The sequence below is a fragment of the Macaca nemestrina genome, chromosome 10, assembly GCF_043159975.1.
Source record: "Macaca nemestrina isolate mMacNem1 chromosome 10, mMacNem.hap1, whole genome shotgun sequence".
Lineage (NCBI taxonomy): Eukaryota > Metazoa > Chordata > Mammalia > Primates > Cercopithecidae > Macaca > Macaca nemestrina.
Window position 1 is genome coordinate 134,660,952 of NC_092134.1, and position 16,474 is coordinate 134,677,425.

General features: G+C 46.1%; 1 protein-coding gene across 1 annotated transcript in view; it reads left to right on the forward strand.

The window, feature by feature from the left end:
• Positions 1-11,542: 11,542 nt before the first annotated feature.
• Positions 11,543-16,474, forward strand: part of LOC139356497 (SH3 domain and tetratricopeptide repeat-containing protein 1-like) — a 52,041-nt gene continuing 47,109 nt past the window's right edge. Inside the window, exon 1 of the mRNA XM_071070585.1 lies at positions 11,543-11,589. Within this exon, the coding sequence (XP_070926686.1) occupies positions 11,543-11,589 (47 nt within the window). The remainder of the gene's footprint in view (positions 11,590-16,474) is intronic.

Here is a 16,474-nt window from a genome sequence, read left to right on the forward strand (position 1 = left end):
TCAAACATATCTCTCATGCTTAGACCTTTGTTAAAGTTACTCTCAAGTCTACTTAATGTCTAAATATTTGACATTTCATTAAAATATCCAACATTTTTGTAAATATTCCTGAGAATCACAAGCTCTCCTTATAGGAAAATTCAATGTACAGCACTGGATCTCAAAATGACATTCCAATAAATAAAATATGGTATCTCAACTACAGGTACACCCTTGTAATCCATGAATTAATTTTTATTTTGCTTATAATGTAGAAATGGGGCTCTGAGCCTTCAAACCAAACCACCTCATTACCCAAGTGAAGCCTGCCAACCAAAAGAAGCCCAGGACCAGACAGATTCACAGCTGAATTCTACCAAATGTATAACAAAGCACTGTACGATTTATACAGAACCTATTCTAAGAAATTGAGGAAAAGAGACTCCTCCCTAACTCATTCTATAAAGCCAGCAGCACCCTAATACCAAAACTTTGCAGAGACACAACAAAAAAAAGAAAACTTCAAACCAATATCCTTAATAAACATAGATGAAAAAGTACTCAACGAAATACTAGCAAACTGAATCCAGAAGCACATCAAAAAGCTAATCCACCATAAACAACTAGCCTTTATCACTAAGATACAAGGTTGTTTCAGCATATGCAGATCAATAAGTGTGATTCATCACATAAGCAGAACTAATGAACAAAAACCACATTATCATCTTGATAGACACAGAAAAGGTTTTCAATAATTTTAACATCTCTTCATATTAAAAACTTTCAACAAACTAGGAATGGAAACTATATACTTCATAATAATAAGAGCCACCTATGACAAACACGGCCACATCATATCGAATAAGCAAAACTGGAAGTATTCCCCTGGAAGATAGGAACTAGACAGGGATATCTTCTCTCACCACTCTTAATCAATAGCACTGGAAGTCCTGGCCAAAGCAATCAGGCAAGAGAAAGACATAAAAGTCATCTAAATAGGAAGAGAAGAAGTCAAACTATCCCTGTTTGCAGACAATATAATTCAATACCTAGAAATCCCAACAGTCTCTGCCCAAAATCTCCTTGATCTTATAAACAAACTCAGCAAATTCTCCGGAAGCAAAGTCAATGTACAAAAATTAGTAGCATTCCTATATATCAACAACATCCAGGCAGAGACAAATAAAGAAAGCAATCCCTTTCACAATAGCTGCAAAGGAAAACAATATATAGGAATACAGCTGACTAGTGAGGTGAAATATCTCTACAAAGAATATTACAAAACATTGCTCACAGAAATAAAATATGACACAAATAAATGGAAAAACATTCCGAGCTCATGGAGAGAAAGAATCAATACTGCTAAAATGCCCATACTGCCCAAAGTAATTTATAGATTCAATGCTATCTCTGACAAACTACCAACAACATTCTTCACCAAAGTAGAAAAAACTATTTGAAAGTTCATACGGAATTTTAAAAAGGGCCCAAATAGCCATGGCAATCCCAAGGAAAAAGAACAAAGCTGGAGGCACATTATCTAACTTTGAACCATACTACAAGGCTACAGTAACCAAAACAGCATGGCACTGTTACAAAAACAGGCACATAGACCAAGGAAACAGAATAGAGAGCCCAGAAATAATGCCACCCACCTACAGCCATCTGATCTTCAACAAAGTTAAGAAAAACAAGCAATGGGGAGAGACTCCCTATTCAATAAATAATGCTGAGATAACTGACTAGTCACATGCAGAAGACTGAAACTGGACACCTTCATTATATATATACAAAAATCAAAGCAAGCTGGATTAAATACTAAAGTGTAAAACCTAAAACTGTAAAAAGAAAAAAAAAAAAAACCTGAAAAATAACCTAGGAAATACCATTCTGGACATAGGACCTGGCAAACAGTTCATGACAAAGATGCCAAAAGCAGTTGCAACAAAAACAGAAACTGACAAATGGAATACTTAATTAAACTAAAGAGCTTCTGCACAAGAAAAGAAATTATCAACAGAGTAAACAGACAACCTGAAGAATAGGCAAAAATATTTTGCTAACTATGCATCTGACAAAGTCCTAATATCCAGACTCTATAAGGAACTTGATTTTGCAAGCAGAAAACAAACACCCCCATTTAAAAGTGAATAAAGGACATGGACAATTTTCACGTGAAGACATACACACAGCCAACAAGCATATGAAAAGATGCTCAATATGAATTAATCATTAAAGAAATGCAAATCAAAACCACAATGAGATACCCTCTCACACCCCCCAGAATGGCTATTACTAAAAACAAAACAAAACAACAAACAACAAAAACAACAACAAAAAACACACTCTGTCAAGGTTGTGCGTTTATACTGCTGGTGGGAATGTAAGACAGAAACAGAAAACCAAGTACCACATGTTCACTTGTAAGTGGGAGCTAAACATTAAATACATGTGGACACAAAGAAGGGAACTACAGACAACAGGCCCTACATGAAGACAGAGGGCAGGAGGGGGTGAGGATCAAAAAGCACCTATCAGGTACTCTGCTTATCACCCGAGTGATGAAATAATCTATACACCAAGTTCCCATGCCATGAAATTTATTTATATAGCAAACCTGCACATATACCTCTGAACCTAAAATAAAATCTAAAAAAATTAAAAACCGCAGAGGGAAGTGAGATTTCTCTTTAAACAAGGCAGTATTGGAGACCTCAATGACTTAGTGATTTAGTGATATTTGAGGAGTGGTAACGTTTAGTGTTGATATCTGAGAAAGAGCATTCCAAGAAGAAAGAACACAAGTATGAAATCCCTGAAGTAATGCTTGGCATATTCAAGAAGTGACACAAAGGCCAATGTTGCTCGCATGGGAGGAGCCAGGCATTTTAGGACAGACAGGCAGACAAAATCAGATCACTCAGATGATTATAGGACTTCATAAGGATTTTGGTCTTACTCTGAATGAGTTGAGAAGCCACTGAAAAATCTGGAGCAGAAGAATGGCATGATCAAATTTGCATTTAACAGGCTCTCTCTGGCTGCTACCTTGAGAATACATCAGGGGAACGTGAAGAACTAGAAAAAATAATTAGGAGTTGATGGCAATTATCCTGGCAAGAAATGGAGAAGTTTAGATGGGTATGGCAGAAGTGATGACAAGGGATTAGATTATGTATGTTTTTGAAGACACAGTCTCTCAAATTTGCTGAGATGAGATGTGAAAGAAAATGTTTATGTTTTTCGTCTAAGCATCTGAAAGTCTGAAGTGTTCATTAACAAAACGAAAGACTGTAGGAGAAACAGATTTGGGGATGGAAGGAAAGATGAGTAATTTGGTTTAGACAAGTTAGTTCAAGTTCTTGTCAGACATCCAAATGAAGATGTCAAGTACACTATTAGAGAGAGGACTCCATGAAAGATAATACCAGAACATTTTCAGAAGTCACAGGAAGATTTTTTTTTTCACGAAGGATTAGGCAGAATTTTTATGTAAGAAAAAAGTGATAAAGGAACAGACAAACTCAAACATATTAAAATTTAGGGAATAAAAAGAAAATAGAGTGGGCCGGGCGTGGTGGCTCATGCCTGTAATCCCACCATCTTGGGAGGCTGAGGCGGACGATCACCTGAGGTCAGGAGGTTGAGACCAGCCTGGCCAACATGGCAAAACCCTGTCTTTTTGTTGTTTGTTGGTTTGTTTGTTTGTTTGTTTTCTGAGACAGAGTCTCGCATTGTCGCTTGGGCTGGGGTGCAGTGGCAAGATCTTGGCTCACTGCAACCTCCACCTCCTGGGTTCAAGCAATTCTCTTGCCTCAGCCTCCCGAGTAGCTGGGATTACAGGTGCCTGCCACCACACTCAGCTAATTTTTTTGTATTTTTAGTAGAGACAGGGTTTCACCATGTTGTCCAGGCTGGTCTGGAAATCCTGACCTCGTGATCCGCCCACCTTGGCCTCCCAGAGTGCTGGGATTACAGGCATGAGCCACCGTGCCAGGCCTAAAACCCCATGTTTACTAAAAATTCAAAAATTAGCTGGGTGTGGTGGTGGATGCCTATAATCCCATTTACTCGGGAGGCTGACACAGGAGAATCACTTGAATCTGGGAGGTGGAGGTTGCAGTAAGCAGAGATGGCGCCACTGCACTCCAGCTGGGCTACAGAGCAAGACAGCGTCTCCAAAACAACAACAACAACTAAAAAAAAACCCCCTCAGATATCCAGATAAGAGGATACAGATCTGTCTACTGTCATAAATTCTTCACCATGCTACAAGAGGGGAACTGACATTTTGGTGAATCTTTGTAAATCATCAATTTATCTATCACACTTTTATTTCACCAGTAGCATTTACAAAGCTAAGCCCTACAATTCCATTTGAAATTACCCTTAAAAAGAACAGACCTTTAAAACTTACTACACTCACTTTGGGGAAGAAATAAATATGAACTTTTAGCAAATAAAATGCATCATTTTACCTTGCCTCTTTGGAAATAGTATTTTTATCTTTTAAGCTGTACTGACAAAATGTATCTTACAGTCAATGAAAAACTGAAACTCAAATAAGCGGACAAGCCTTTTCAAGGTAACAAACTCAGGGAGAGGCAGTGCTGACTCCAACACAGACCTTTCTAAGTGTCACGGCAGGCCATTCTATCCCTCGGGACACCCATCCTGTTCAGTAAAGTACTCAGTAAAGTACCTAGGAGGCACTGGCACTGCTCTTTGTCCTCCTGTGTGTCTTAAGTGCATTTGAATATTCAGGTTCTTGCACATCCTCTCTGGGGTGGGTTTTCCTTGTCCTTTGGGACAGTTTTTCTCTCTTCACAAGTCTGAGACAATCTAGAGAGCAGAAATCATTTCTGCCTTTTCCTCTCAATATCAGTATCCGATTGGCAGACCATCAACGTGTCTCCGAGGAATAAAAACCCCGGCTGGAGGAACAGTTTTAATGATGTAGCTTTAACGACATTATGTTGTATTGTCCATTAATTTTAATGTCCTAAAATTTTAATAACCCTAAGGGGTCACCATTTTAGATGAAACTATACCAGGAGATTCCTCTAAGGCCAAGAGCATCCAGCTGCTCCCCTGAGAGACTCTACCCCCTACCTCAGGCTGTCCTTGGCGATGAGATGACCCCGGGGCTGATACTCATACTCACTAGACCCTCCAATAGACATGGCCACAGTGGGTATCCTGGGTCATCCCCAGACAGTTCTAAAATGCCAGGACTAGGAAAAGACAGGAGGGTGGCTGAGGACACAACACCCTGTAAAGTTTTCACGGGGGGACCTCAACCTAAAGACATTTTGGTAATATGTACACTTAGGAAAGATGAAAAGAGGTACAAAGATTTTTTTTTTTACAGTAGAGTGTCAGATGATTTATTCTCCGCTTTCCTCTCATATAAAATGTTTGGAAACAGAAAAATATTTTGGCCAAAGTGGCTCACGCCTGAAATCCCAGCGCTTTAAGAGGCCGAGGCAGGCGATCAATTAAGGTCAGGAGTTCGAAATCAACCTAGCCAACATGACAAAACCATGTCTCTACTAAAAATACAAAAATTAGCTGGATGTGGTGGTGGACGCCTATAAGCCCAGCTACTTGGGAGGCTGAGGCAGGAGAATCGCTTGAACCCGGGAGTCAGAGGTTGCAGTGAGCGGAGACTGCACCATTGCACTCCAGCCTGGCGACAGGGCGAGACTCTGTCTAAAAAAAAAAAAAAATATATATATATATATAAAATATACATTTAAAATTATTACATGTAGATAGTATTGGAAGTCATGGGACTGACTGTAGGTAAAAACAAGAGAAGGCAGGGAAAGTTTTTATATTTATATTTATATATAATTATATACAATTAATATACATAATTATAATATATAAATATATAATATAGGCTGGGCACGGTGGCTCACACCTGTAATCCCAGCAATTTGAGAGGCCAAGGTGGGCAGATCAATGAGGTCGGGAGTTCGAGACTAGCCTGACCAACATGGAGAAACCCCATCTCTACTAAAAATACAAAATTAGCCAGGCGTGGTGGTGTGTGCCTGTAATCCCAGCTACTCAGGAGACTGAGGCAGGAAAATCACTTGAACCCTGGAGGTGGAGGTTGCAGTGAGCCCAGATCGCGTCATTGCACTCCAGCCTGGGTGACGAGGGTTAAACTCCATCTCAAAACACATAAATAAATAAAATAAAAAATATATATTTATGTCTAAATATATAATTATAATACACAAATGTATATATAAATATACATTTATTATAAATTTATTAATATATAAAATATGTTTATTTCTGAGACAGGGTCTGGCTCTGTCACCCAGGCTGGAGTGCAGTGGCACTATCATAGCTCACTGGAGCCTTGCACAGAGGGCTCAAGCGATGCCCCCACCTCAGCCTCCTGAGTGGCTAGGATTGCACGCACACACCACCATGCCTAGCTAATTTTAAAATTCTTTGTAGAGACAGGGTCTTCCTTTTTTGCCTAAGCTGGTCTTGAACTCCTGGGCTCAAGTGATCTTCCTGCCTCAGCCTTCCAATGTGTTAGACGTGGGTCACTGCATCTGGTCTAATGCATTTTTTAATTTGCGAGTTTATATTATTTAATATTTTTAGGTACTGAAGGTGTTGAACAACCAACTTGCAGAATTCCCAAACAATGGACGGTCAGCTCCCATGTCCTGGTTCAAATTGCCCCAGCACACCACAGCTAGAAACCTTTCAGCCAACTTCCACTTACGTCTCCCAGGGCAGGACAATGTCACTTGGCCAATGCCCACTAAGAGGGACTCTGGAAAGGCAAGAAACTATTCTGTTCTCTATAATGGAACATGACCAGGGAGAAGGCAGCTGGGAGGGCCAGCTGGGCCCTCCAACCAGCAGCGTCCACCATCGACCAACTGCCCTAGAGCTACACCGTGCTGGGCATTTGGGGCACTGTTATGAGCAAGAGTTTCCATTTTTCTTCTCAGGGACCTTCATGCCAGTGGCAAGAGACAATGTTTTTTTTTTTTTTTTTTTTTTGAGACAGAGTTTTGTTCTTGTCACTCAGGCTGGAGTGCAATGGTGTAATCTCGGCTTACTGCAACCTCTGCCTCTTGGATTCAAGCAATTCTCCTGCCTCAGCCTTCCGAGTAGCTGGGATTACAGGATTGCACCACCACGCCTAGCTAATTTTTGTATTTTTAGTAGAGATGGGGTTTCACCATGTTGGCCAGGCTGGTCTGGAACTCCTGAGCCACTGTGCCCAGCCAAGAGGGAGATTTTAAATCAATAAGTATAATTGTGATGAATGCCAGAAAGAAGAGTGTGTGATGGGGAGGGGACCTAAGTTATTGTCTCATATTTTAACACTTTCATAGGCAATAACTAAACACTTAGAAGCTTAAAACAATACACACCTTTAAGCCAATTTTGGCAAGATAGGAGTTGAGCACATTTTAGCAGGTCCTCTGCTTGGGATCTCACGCTAAGCAGCTGGGCTGCATCCTCATGTGAGGCTCCACCAGGGCAGAATCCATTTCCAGGTCCACTGAGGTTATTGGCAGAATTCATTTCCTCAGACCCGCTTGGCAAGGGCCCAGCTTTTTGCTTCCTTGCCTACGGGGCCCCTCCAAAGGTCCTTTCTCAGCACAGCATCTCCCTCCTGCAGCGCCTGCAGGAGGAACCTCTCTCTCTAGTGTGCGAAGGTGATGCACTGTGACAGTAACATCCCATTGCTTTTGCCAGGCTCTGTGGGTTAGAAGCCAGTCACTGGTTTTGCTCATACCCAAGGTCAGGAAGACTATTCAAGGGCATAGGTCACTGGGGGGTCAGTCACTTTAGGGTGTGGCTGCCACCACTGAACTTGGTGAGACTTTAAGGGTTGGTAGGAGCCGGCCAGGTACAGGGGTGAGGGTGTGTCAGGCAGGGGTGAGGGCATGGAGGGGGATGCAGAGGCCTGCACCCTGGAATGTCCTTTCACTCTCTGAGGTTTTGTTCTCCTGATCCCTGAGTACATCCCAGAACACGGTGGGGCCCTAGCAGGGGAGAGGTAGGGAAGCATGTGTTGTTCATCTGGGGACCTTGTTAGGCAAATCAGATTAGAAGCCAGGCTTTCAGTGGTGGGTGTGAGTGTGGGAGTGATGAGTGTGCAGGTGTGTGTGGGAAGAGCGATGGGGATGGGGTCAGCCCCAGCCACCATGAAGACCTTAACTGTGCATCCACCCATCCCAGCAGCCTCCCTGAGAGAGTGCCTTCAGGGTGCAGGTCCTGTTTTGCACATGGAAGTGAATCAGAGTGGGACGCGGCCTTGCCTTAGAGAGGTCACACTTCTTCTTCTTGCTTTTTTTTTTTTTTTAAAATTTGCGACAGAGTCTCGCTCTGTTGCCCAGGCTGGAGTGCAGTGGTGTGACCTTGGCTCACTGCAACCTCTGCCTCCCAGGTTCAAGCAATTTTCCTGCCTCAGCCTCCTGAGTAGGGTAGCTGGGATGATAGGCATTACCATGCCTGGCTAATTGTTGTATTTTAGTTTCACCATATTGGCCGGGCTGGTCCCAGTCTCCTGGCCTCAAGCGATCTGCCCGCCTCAGCCTCGCAAAGTGCTGTGACTACAGGCGTAAGCCACCACACTGGGCGAGAGGTCACACTTCATGCCGAATGGGAGGCAGCCACTCAGACAGCACCCCAGCTGGTGCTGGGAGTGAGGGGTGCTCAGCGTCCTAGGAAGGCAGAGGGCTGCTGAGAGGTTCGGGGAGGAAGGACTGGAGGAGGATTTGAGATTTTCACCTGAGCAGCTGGGTGGATGAAGGGGCTGTTTACAGAGAATCACAAGAATGTGGATGAGCAGGTTAGGGCACTAATAAAGCACTCTGTTTTGGCCCGCAGAAAATTTGAGATGCTTCCCTGTGTCCAGCTGGGGCTTTGGGAAAGGTCAGGGCTGGGCATCTGACTGGGATGGATGTCTCTGGCAGGCAGCAGAGCATGTGGATGGTTTGTGAAGCCCGAAAGGGCATGAGATTTCCTGTAGCAGTGCACACTGCAAATGGAAGGGCATTTGGCCTGAGCCCAGACATATACAAGTTGGGCAGAGAAGGGGGTGGGTCCCTGGGACCCACAGAGGAGCAACTATGGAGGGACAGGAACACCAAGGGTATGGGGTCACATGATGCAGGAAGCTCATATAAGATGAGGAAAGAGGTTTTAAAGACGATCAAGGCTGGGGACAGTGGATCATGCCTGTAATCCCAACACTTTGGGAGGCTCAGACGAGAGGATAGCTTGAGGCCAGGAGTTTGAGACCAGCCTGGGCAACATAGGGAGACCCCATTTCTATAAACAAATAAATACCATTGGTACTTGGCATTTCAGGCGGGGAACAGCAAACACATGAAAGCTCTGAGGCAGCAAAGGGAAGTGATTAGTGCTCGCTCCTCGTTCCTTTATCAGACCTTAAAGAGATGCAGAGACATTTCAGGTACTCCTTGGCCGAGCTCCTTCAGGGAAGGCCTAAGTTCGCTTCTACTTCCCATCTATTAATTTTTTTTTTTTTGGAGACAGAGTCTCACTCTGTTGCCCAGGCTGGAGTGCATGCAGTGGCACAATCTCAGCTCACAGCAACCTCCACCTCCCAGGTTCAAATGATTCTCCTGCCTCAGCCTCCCCAGTAGCTGGCACCACAGGTACGCACCACCACGATCGGCTAAGTTTTTGTATTTTTAGTAGAGACGGGGTTTCATCTTGTTGGCCAGGCTGGTTTCGAACTCCTGGCCTCAAGTGATCCACCTGCCTCGGCCCCACAAAGTGCTGGGATTACAGGCGCGAGTAACTGCGCCCGGCCCTACTTCACTCCTAACGCCCACCATACGTGCTTCCAAATGTTTGCTGAATGACAAGGTGAACGAGTGAATGGGACTACGTGACTTCGGGCAGCAGGCAATTCTATTACTTGGACCTCAGTTTCCCTTTTTGTAAAGCAAGCCTGTCTCTCGCTCTCTGACCTAAAAGCCTGAGTTCTAGGCTTGAGATGAGCGCGTCCTGTAGAGCAGACTCCAAGTGGACGTTGAGCTGGGTCTTCTACGAAGCCAGGATCCGGCCAGCTCTTGGGTCCGGTCCTCCCGCGGGACCCCGCACGCCCAGTCCCCGCGCCGCCCCGCGCCGCCCGGCGGCGCGCCCCTCCCTTTGTTCCCCCAGGCCCCGCCCTCTCTGTTCAGCTCTCTCCCCATTGGCCGGGGGGCGGGCCCTGGGCGCACGGCTCCGCTGGGGGCGGGGCGGCGGGCGAGGCCGTGTGCGCCTGCGCGGTGTGTGTCCCGGCCGCATCCCAGCGCCAGGTGCAGCTAAGTGATCCGAGCCGGATACTGAGCGGGGAACACGGGCTGAAGCGGCGGCGGCGGCCCCGCCTCGGGGCTCCATTGTTGAGGCTGCCGCGGCTCTGTCGGCTGCTCAGCTGCCCTCCAGTCGGCCCAGGCGCCGCGGCGAGGAGCTAGCGCTGCGAGGCGGCGGCCTGAGGTGAGACGGCGCGACCGGCGACCGGGTCTCCGGACCGGGCGGGGGTCTCTGCCCCGGGCGTGGCGGCTCCGAGCTGGGCTCCGTAGGGTCCGGGGTCGGGATCCGGGGTCCGTGCGCCTGGGCTTTGTCTCGGGCTCGGGTGGCACCGAGGGCTTCGCGCCTGCTGCGACACCGCGTGGGCCCGCGCGGGGGTCCCGGTCGCCCTGCGGTTGGGGGCCGGTCCCCACTGCTCCCCGGCTCCCCGCGTCTGCTGCGGAGGGGACTGCATGGACCCGGGCGCTGGCTTCTGCCTGGTCCTCCCGCGGCGTGGCTGGTCCCCATGTGCGGCAGAGGGGGCCCTGCGAGGACCCACTCATGGGGCGGGGTCCGGGTCACCGCGAGTGGGAGACTCCGCCGCCCTCCCCGCCCTCCCTCGCAGCGATACTGCTCCCCCAGACTCACCGAGGGGACTGCGCGGACCCTCGGAGGAGGGGGTCCGTGACTCTGGGTGGGGGCTCTTTCCCGGCACCGCATGACGGCTTCCTGAGTGTTTTGTCACCTGTAGGTCGCTGCGTGAACCCGCTCGCGTGGGTCCTGGCCGCCCTGCTAGTGGGGCTGTGCGCCGCCCAGTGGCTCGTCTGGGTCGACCCTGCCTGGGACGCGCGTGTAGTGGGGGTCCGTTCGCAGGGGGCGCGGTTGGTGGGGGCGCACTGCCCCCGCCCAGTGATTTATCCTCTCTCTTGCCCGGCGGGAGGAAGCGAGAGGCGCGACCCGGAGCTGTCGCGCAGCGGCTGCACCTACCTCTGCCCTGTCCGGCGTGTCCCGGGGGTCGAGGGGCTGTCACCGCGCGTCCCACCGCCCTGCTTCCTGCCCTGGCCCCGGGCTGGACACTGATTGGAGGGAGCAGGGCCCTTCTGCCCGGCGCTTCTTGATTTCTTCGGTTAGTAATGGGAAGAAAAAAAAAAAAATCTGGAAAGCCAGATTAAACTTTGTAGCTGGCAGCGGCTGGAGAGTGGAAGAAACTCTCCCAAGAATTTGGCGGGCTGGAAAATGCGTTTCAAGCAGGAGCATCCGCACCCACGGAATGAGGCAGTTACAGCTAGAGGTCAGATTTATGAGGAGAGAGCCAGGGTGAGGTCCATGGGTGGGGAGACTCCGACCTCAGCTTGATGGGAAGACCTGATGCTGCCCCTCAGACGCTGTATTTCTCAGCCACCAAAGAAAGTGGAATCACTCCTTAGTGAATGCTTTCATCAAACCTTTGAAAAACCTGTAATGTCCCAGGAAGCAAAATCGAACTGGACAGTTTCCGCCTTTTAAGAGTGTTAAACGTCCCGGAGACAAACAGCAGAAGGCTCAAGGAGTCCAAATACTCAACCTGAAGTTCTTTCTGAACAAGAGATGGTGTATAAGTAACAGGCATATAAGACAAAACTGAAGTAATCACCGCAGCTGTGGCTCCTAGCCCTGTAGCGTGTCATGCAGGCACTTTTGCCTTCTCTGCCCTCCGCTGCCCCAGACCCCAACGCTACCGCGCACTTGGCATCAGCTCCTGCCGACCCATTGCTATGAACTCTGTTTCGGTGGCTCCCTTCTCTCTGAAGTTTTGCTTGTTCTCCTGAAGTCCTGGTCTTTAAGAGCTTATGATCTGCAGGGACAGATTGGCTTTGGGTAGTACATAGTTAACTGTAGCACAGCTTGAAAAATGCTCTGATAGAGGTGGGCAGGCAGTTTGTACATGCGGGTAAATGCGAGGTCCTTTTTCAATACCATGAATCCAAGTATTCATGCTATTTTAAATCTGCAATTCTTTGACTCTCCAGAGGGCTTTTAGATTAATTTTTTTTCTATTACTTCCTAGTGTTGCATTGTTTAGAGTACTTGATTAAAACTTACCAGGTCTGCCGGGCGCGGTGGGTCAGGCCTGTAATCCCAGGACTTTGGGAGGTCTAGGCAGGTGGATCACTTGAGGTCAGGAGCTCCAGACCAACCTGGCCAACATGGTGAAACCCTGTCTCTACTAAAAATTCAAAAATTAGTTGGGCGTGGTGGTGGGCGCCTGTAATCGCAGCTACTCAGGAGGCTGAGGCAGGATAATAGCTTGAACCCAGGAGGCCGAGGTTGCAGTGAGTCGAAATGGCTCCACCGCACTCCAGCCTGGGCCACAGAGTGAGACTTCGTCTCAAAACAAAAACAAAAACAATGTACTAGGTCTACCTCCGGCTCTGGAATTTTCCTGGAAGGCCTTCTTTTCTGGGCTTCATTTTTCTTACTTTTGAGGACGGCAAGCTACATAATTTCCAAGAATCTTTGCCCTACACCTGTAATTCTTTCAAGCAAATATAGCAGAGAAAAATTCTCTTCCCGGCAATGGTGTAAATAATGGAGGCTTTTGAAAATGTGGATTCTAAAGTGGAAGTTCTTTTTCTTCTTCCCCTTTTTTTCCTTTTAAACGAGTTTAGTCACATGAGTATATACTTTATCTCGGAGTTAAGGACAAGTATCTATGATGAAACCTTAAGCAGCTTTTTGGGAATATCTTGCATATTCTTCACAATTGTGTTTTATGTGCAGCATCTTCACTATATCCAGTTGGTTTGTTTTTTTCTCATTAATGGAGTTGTTGAGCTCAGAACTTTTCAGGAGCATTTTGTTGATCTTTTAAGTGTCATGTGAAATATGTTCCAATTTAACATTTTATTTTGTTGAGTAAAACGGGAGTAAATGGAAATTTGAGAGTGCCTTGAGTAGATGTACTTGGCTTTGTGTAATGGTTTGAAGCATAGTTTAAAATTACCACTTGCGGCCGGGTGTGGTGGCTCACACCTGTAATCCCAACACTTTGGGAGGGCAAGGCAGGCAGATCACGAGGTTAGAAGATGGAGACCATCCTGGCTAACACGGTGAGACCCCGTTTCCACTAAAAATACAAAAAATTAGCCGAGTGTGGTGGCACATGCCTATAGTCCCAGCTACTCGGGAGGCTGAGGCAGGAGAATCACTTGAACCGGGGAGGTGGAGGTTGCAGTGAGCTGAGATTGCACCACTGCACTCCAGCCTGGGCGACAGAGTGAGACTTCATCTCAAAAAAAAAAAAAATACTACTTGTAAAAAATTGCATTACATGTTGAATGACCTATAAAGGAACTACAACTCTAAGGAATATAGTAATTAATTCTTTAAAATAGTAAGGCTGGGTGCTGTGGTTTACACCTGTAATGCCAGCACTTTGGGAGGCTGAGGTGCGAGAATCACTTGAGCCCAAGATTAGAGGCTGCAGTGAGCTATAATCATGCCACTGCACTCCAGTCTGTGTGATGGAGTGAAACCCTTTCTCTAAAGGGTTTTATTTTATTTATTTATTTTTGAGACAGAGTTTTGCTCTGTCGTCCAGGCTAGAGTGCAGTGGTGGGATCTCGGCTCACTGCAAGCTCCTCTTCCTGGGTTCACACCATTCTCCTGCCTCAACCTCCCAAGCAGGTGGGACTACAGGTGCCTGCCACCACGCCTGGCTAATTTTTTGTATTTTTAGTAGAAACAGGATTTCACTGTGCTAGCCAGGATGGTCTCCATCTCCTGACTTCGTGATCCGCCTGCTTTGGCCTTCCAGAGTGCTGGGATTACAGGCGTGAGCCAGTGCGCCTGGCTGACAGAGGATGTATTTTTGAACTCTACATTTCAGCATTCTTTTCTCTAGCCCTGGCCAGGGTCCCAAACAGGGAACTTAATTCACTCTATCACTGAAGTATACTCTTGCTTTGATGCCATTGGTATGTTGTCCTAGAGATTTGCTGTGGCTGCTAGGAGTGTTTCATAGTTAAGAACTGATGCGACTTGTCTTTTGTCAGTTTATGAGTCTGTAAACCATCTTATTTCCTTTAGTATTATCTCCTTGGAACTGGAAGGTCAGAGATGAAGTTTTCTTAGATTATAAGACTCAGTCTTTGCTATCTACCTTCCTCTGTCTCCCATGTCACCTGCTGGTTTCCCCCCCCCCCCGTTTTTCTTTTTAATGTTTTTATTGGATAGGTGTCTATTATTGCAGGCTACCTCAAAACATTTTTGGATATTGACAGGATATAAGTATGAATAATATGTAAAAGATAACTTACTCTAGTTCTTTTGAGCAGAGGATTTGGTTTCGATATGTGGCCCTATTAAAGCTTTTGTTAAGTCCAAGTACTTTCTGAACTTCAGATCCCTTACCTGTAAAATGGAGTTAGTTGTTAGTAATACCTGTTCTGCCTAACTCAGGAGATTGTTTTGAGGATCAAACGAAATTATGAATGTAATGGAATTTTGTAAATTTTAAATGAAATATTGTATTACCTAAGATTTAAAAACAAAAAACAAAAAGCAAAAAAATGCCGTATTAAGAATGGAATGAATTTGGGTTTTCCTTTGAAATCCCAAGTGTTTAATGTACAGAGAAGTTTTAATGTGTCTGTTGGGGAGCTTCATTAGGATTGTTTTCTATCTTTAATTGGCCAGTATTGTTTTATATTTTAGCATTTTTGGGGAACATCAAAATTTGTGTTTTAGTTATCATTAATATTTTACAAAGTTATTGAATGTGCATGATTTAGTCTTTAACAATCTCTTCAATTATTTACATTCCCATGTAAAAAATGAAGTAATGAACATCCATGTAAATAACATTCCCATGCTTTAATGAAGCATAATTTCTTGACATTGCAGTTTCTAAGTGCCCTGTCTTGAGGTTGGGAAAGCTAAAGGGCAGTCAGAGGTCAAGGTCAGCAAAACATCACCTTTGACATTTGAAATCCAGCAGCAGGTATCACAGTGAACCCCGTTCCAGCATCCAGGAAGTTTCCTGCCTGCCTCTCCTCCAACCCCCTCGGAATCTGTGTCTGTGGTGTTGGTCCTGCTTTCCTCTCTCTCCTCTGCCTTTTCTTTCTCTTCACCAACTTCTACCGAGTGCCTCTGATGTCCCAGACAGTGGCAGTGGGAGTACAAAGGCTAATAAACCCGGCCCTGGTCCTCAAAGAATTGATGTTTTCTGTGCAGATATTAAATGACACTGTCATACATAGTGTTGACAAACATTGATACAGATTTCCTGTGAAGTGCAGAAGCACCATCCTAGAAGCAGAGATGCAGAGGCAGCACTGGTGAGCTGGAGTTCTTGGTCTAGTGGGATCAACTGACCTGGACATCATTTCAGTGCAGCGGAGTGAGTGCTGGGATGGGCTCCCTCGGAGCATCTGGGGCTGGGTTTGTCTGGTGTTTAGTCTCCTGCCTGGTACTTAGAGTTTATCAGTAAGATGAGCATTAGGAGGTTTCTAAGTGAAAGGAAAGGCAATCACTTACCTGAAACCTGAAATTTGTAGGTGTTCTGGGCCATTTATAATTCACTGAATCTGTTTTGTCAGAACAAGTCTATCATCTATTGTTTTGGATGGAGTGTGGCCAACCCTGCCTTGCGATGTAAGGAAATCAGGAAACGATTGTAAGGTGTCAACACCATGCCAGACACTCTTCTAGGGGTTTCCACGTAAATCACTGCATTCATTTCTGTTGCTGCTTTACCACATTTCCACAAATTTAGTGGCTTAAACCAATTGAAATTGTATCATCTCACAGTTCTGTGGGGCAGAAGTCTGACGTGGGTGTCACTGGGCAAAAATCACCACGTGGGCTGGGCTGCATTCCTCACTGTAGAACTGTTTCCAAGTGCTTTTGGCCAAATATAGTTCCTTGTGGTTGCAGGACTGAGGTGTCTGTTCCCTTGCTGGCCGTCTGTTTGGGGCTGCTCTCAGCTCCTGAGGCCTCTATCTGGTCTTTGCATGTGGTCCTATCAGCTCAGGACTAGCTAGGCCAGGGACCTGGTCAGGCTCTCCAGTTTCCCTGTGTGCATTTCTCTTCTTCCACTCGGAGAAAGTTCTATGCCCTATTTAAAAAAAATTTTTTGAGATGGAGTCTCGCACTGTTGCCCAGGCTGGAGTGCAGTGGCGTGATCTCAGCTCACTGCGACCTCTACCTCCCAGGTTCAAGT